The sequence below is a fragment of the Talpa europaea genome (assembly GCF_964194135.1).
Source record: "Talpa europaea genome assembly, chromosome: 9".
Lineage (NCBI taxonomy): Eukaryota > Metazoa > Chordata > Mammalia > Eulipotyphla > Talpidae > Talpa > Talpa europaea.
Window position 1 is genome coordinate 8,268,267 of NC_140076.1, and position 3,397 is coordinate 8,271,663.

The window sequence follows — 3,397 nt, forward strand, 5'->3', positions numbered from 1 at the left end:
GTGTGTGTGCAGAACACACACAGTCTATAGATTCATAGGTTACAGGAAGAATGGGAGGAAACTTGCCACAGGGGAAGACTGGCGAGAAGCTGGGGTCCCACCTGGAGGACCTGAAGCCCCAACCACACTCTTCCACCTGGTGGGGTGGCCTGTGCAGTGGAGGCAGCCCCAGGAGCCCAGGCCTGGGGGTGGGAGAGAGAAGTACCAGCCCCGCCCCTCGGTCTTGCCGGGAGCTCAAGCAGGTAACAGACAGGAGTGCAATTTATCACGAACCGGCTGTATTGGAAAAACCCCATCAATCCACAGACACGCATGGCCCTGCCCTGCACAGCTGGCTGGCTGGGGGCACCAGGTGGCAGGGGCCTGGTGCTGGTTAGGGGCTTAGAAAGGGGCAGAGAGGAGTTTCCCACCCATCTTGGCTGCCTCCTCTGGCCTCCTGGTGCCCCTAGCCTTTGAACTCAGATGGGGGGCTGCGGCCTAGCTCCCTCTGTCCTTGCACTCCCTCCTTCGGGCCCTGGCCATCCCCCTCCCCTGCCCTGCAGAGGTCCCAGAGACAAAAGAATGTGACTGTCCTGCAGATGATTTGCCCAGAATTCCTGCCTGTCCCAATGCCCCCTCCCCCCAAAGTGGGGTCTCTGGGATGGCCCCTTCCCCACCCCAACCCTCTAGTCTGGTTTGAGTTAAAGAGGCCACATCTGGTATCTGGGGGGCGCCATGGGTGAGGTCAGGGCAGTCCCTGACCTGCCCTGGGCAGAGCAGAAGACTCAGTTTTTTGGGGGGATGACCCACCTGGGGTCTGGAAACCGGGGCTGAGATGTCCTGGAAGCTGTCCCGCAGGGGGTCAGGAAAACTTTTCTGGCAGGCCAGGGGGGGACCAGGCAGGGGAGTCGGGGGAGGGCAGGGGGAGGGAAGTCCCTCAGATTTTTATCTCTGTCCGGAAGGTCTGCTGGACATGCTCTGTGTGCGGGTGGCGCCGCGCCCGGATGGTGAGGCTGCCGTCCTCTCGGAGGGCCGAGGTCACCGATGTGGGGTCCACGTCCTCCGGCAGCTGACACTTGTGAGCAAAGGTGTTCATGACCGTGCCATCAGCTGCCAGCTGGGGGAGGGGTCAAAGGTCAGGGCAGGTTGCTCCCCCACCCTTCCCGCACTGTCAGGCCACAGCCCCTGCTCAGCAGGTGCTTCTTCCCAGTCCAGCCCCAGCAGGGCCCCCACATACCAGAGGGGTCTAGTCTCAGGTGCAGAGACCCGACAGAGAGGCCAGCCATGGTGGGGGGACAGGCAGAGGTGCTTAGAGGCGCTCCAGTGGTGCCCAAGGATGGGCAAGGGGCTTGGTGGGGGGAGCGCACAAACAGGAGGCCCTGGGCAGAAGCTGGGCCTTCTGAGCAAGAAGGAGATGGCGCAGAGCAGACCTGTGCCCCCGTGGATACCCGGCTGGTCCCTCCCCCACGACCCAGCCAGCACATAGTGTCCAGAGGAGCCTGGGGTGGCTGAGTCATTGGCGGGGGTGGCAGGGCTGGCACGTGCTGTCGGCTTGTCCCGGTGCCCATAGTCCTTGGTTTCCTTGGCAGGGGTGCCTACGCGTCCAGCTCTCGTGCTCAGGGGAGGAAGCCGGGCCATGGGGGCCCAGAGGAAGTCCTGAGCAGACCTCCTAGACCCCGCAGGCGTTGCTATGGTGCCTTCCCTGTTCAGGACACACCACACCCTCCTCGGAGTGCAGGCCCCGGTGACCCGCGGGTGGAGGTAGTGCGGGGTTTGGAGTGTGTGTGGCCAGAACTGCAGGACCTTTGCCTTGGGCCCGGGTCAGGGGACGCAGGATGGGGCAGGGCCTCTGGGCCTAGCGGGGGAGGAAAGCTTGAGGGCTGTCATCTGAGGGAACTCCTCCCACCATTGCCCAGGTGAGCGTCCACCTGCCTGCCTGCCCGGAGAGCTGGCCTCACTCAACCACAGCCTCCCCTCTCACCTCCCGCTCTGGTGGCCCCGCCTGCATTCTCTCACCCCTCTCCCATCTCCCTCGGCTCCCTAGAGGAAGGATTCGGGAGCCTTGGAGCAGAGAGAGGCAGAACCGGGTCCCCTGCCCACAAGCTCCAGGAGCAAGGTCTCCAGCTTGCCCCAGGGGCTGGGGAGACACTGCTCAGGGCCCGGGGCCTCAGGATGACCCATGGGAGGGGAGACACCGGGAGAGGGGACAGGTGTGGAGCCTGGGGTCCAGGCGGGGTGGCCAGGCTCACCTTCTCGGCCCGCACCTCGATGTGGTTGTTGGAGGTGGTGACGATGATGTCCTCAGGAGAGAAGTCGCTCACGTCCACCGCAAACTCGTAGGCGTCTCCCAGGGTCTTGATGTTGCCGGGCCCCCCGGGACGGGCTGTGGGGAGGACCTCAGTGAGCTCAGCACCCGATGGCAGGTTTGCATCCAGAACCCAGGCTCCATGTCTGCAGTTCTGGCCACACACACTCCCCAGGCCTGATCTCCCCCTCAGCACAGCTGTTGAGCTCCTGGCCAGCGTCTCCTCACTCTCACCTCCGCCTTTTCCGTGGGGGGCGTGGGGGTGAGCATGGGGCAATGTCTATAGTGACCTGCCCCCGCCTGGGGTGTCCCATGCCTCCCGCCCCTCCACCCACCCACTGTCCAGCGAGGGCCTGGGTGGCCGATCCCACCATCGCGGACCCTCCCTCCAGCCACGAGCATCCCTTGGCGGCCTGTCTGGTGTCACGGCCACCTCGTCTCTGGCCACATGTGTCTCAGGGGCCACACTCGGTGGCTGCAGCTCTGCAGCACCTGCTCCTGGCGGCCCTGAGCCACGGCGGCTGTCGCGGCGCCTCGGAGCAGATGTCCCCTACCTGCGTCTTCCCGCCCCCACAGCCGCCAGCACTTGCCTGGGAAGGCCAGGGGCTCTGAGTGAGGCCGCATGAAGCTGCCAAAGTCCTCAGAAAACATGCTCAAGGCCTTCTCCATGGGTGCGTCCTGGGCCGGGAGGGCACGGGAGGCCAGGGAGGACGAGGAGGAGGAGGACGAAGAGGAGGAGTGGAAGCTTCTCTCCGCTCTGAAGGTGGAGGAGGTCCTGTGGCTCATCCACGGGCGGGCGGCCGGGCCCTGGCCAGGCAAGCAGGGAGGACAGGAGGGGTGCAGGCGGCAGGCCTCTGAGGGAGCTTGCCGGGCCCTGACTACCGGCGCTTTATAAGGCCCGACAGCCCCTGGGCTCAGGGCCAGCCCCTTGTCTACCAGCTAAATTTAGGCCTCTCCGTGGCCCAGAGGGGGCTGGAAATCTTCTCCAGTGAGACGGCCCTGCTGACAGCCCCACACACGCAGGCCGGTGAGGGCTGAGCTCACCGCTGCATTCCAGGCTGATAACTCCAGCCACAGGGCTTGCGCTCCAGGGTGTGTGTGTGGGGGGGAGCC

At 65.0% G+C, this 3,397-nt stretch overlaps 1 protein-coding gene across 6 annotated transcripts; it reads right to left on the reverse strand.

Moving 5' to 3' along the window:
• Positions 1-272: 272 nt before the first annotated feature.
• On the reverse strand, positions 273-3,070 carry HSPB7 (heat shock protein family B (small) member 7; the record flags this gene model as incomplete). 6 transcript variants are annotated; one of them, XM_084242584.1, is made up of 3 exons in its annotated part: positions 273-1,096; positions 2,244-2,362; positions 2,875-3,070. In XM_084242584.1, the coding sequence occupies 3 exons, from the start codon at positions 3,068-3,070 to the stop codon at positions 917-919; spliced, it is 495 nt and encodes a 164-aa protein (XP_084098710.1). In that variant the 3' UTR covers positions 273-916. The 6 variants fall into 6 exon arrangements, with proteins under 6 accessions (XP_084098710.1, XP_084098711.1, XP_084098707.1 ...); XM_084242585.1 differs by having other exon boundaries at positions 273-1,054; positions 2,229-2,362; XM_084242581.1 differs by having other exon boundaries at positions 2,229-2,362.
• Positions 3,071-3,397: the final 327 nt, after the last annotated feature.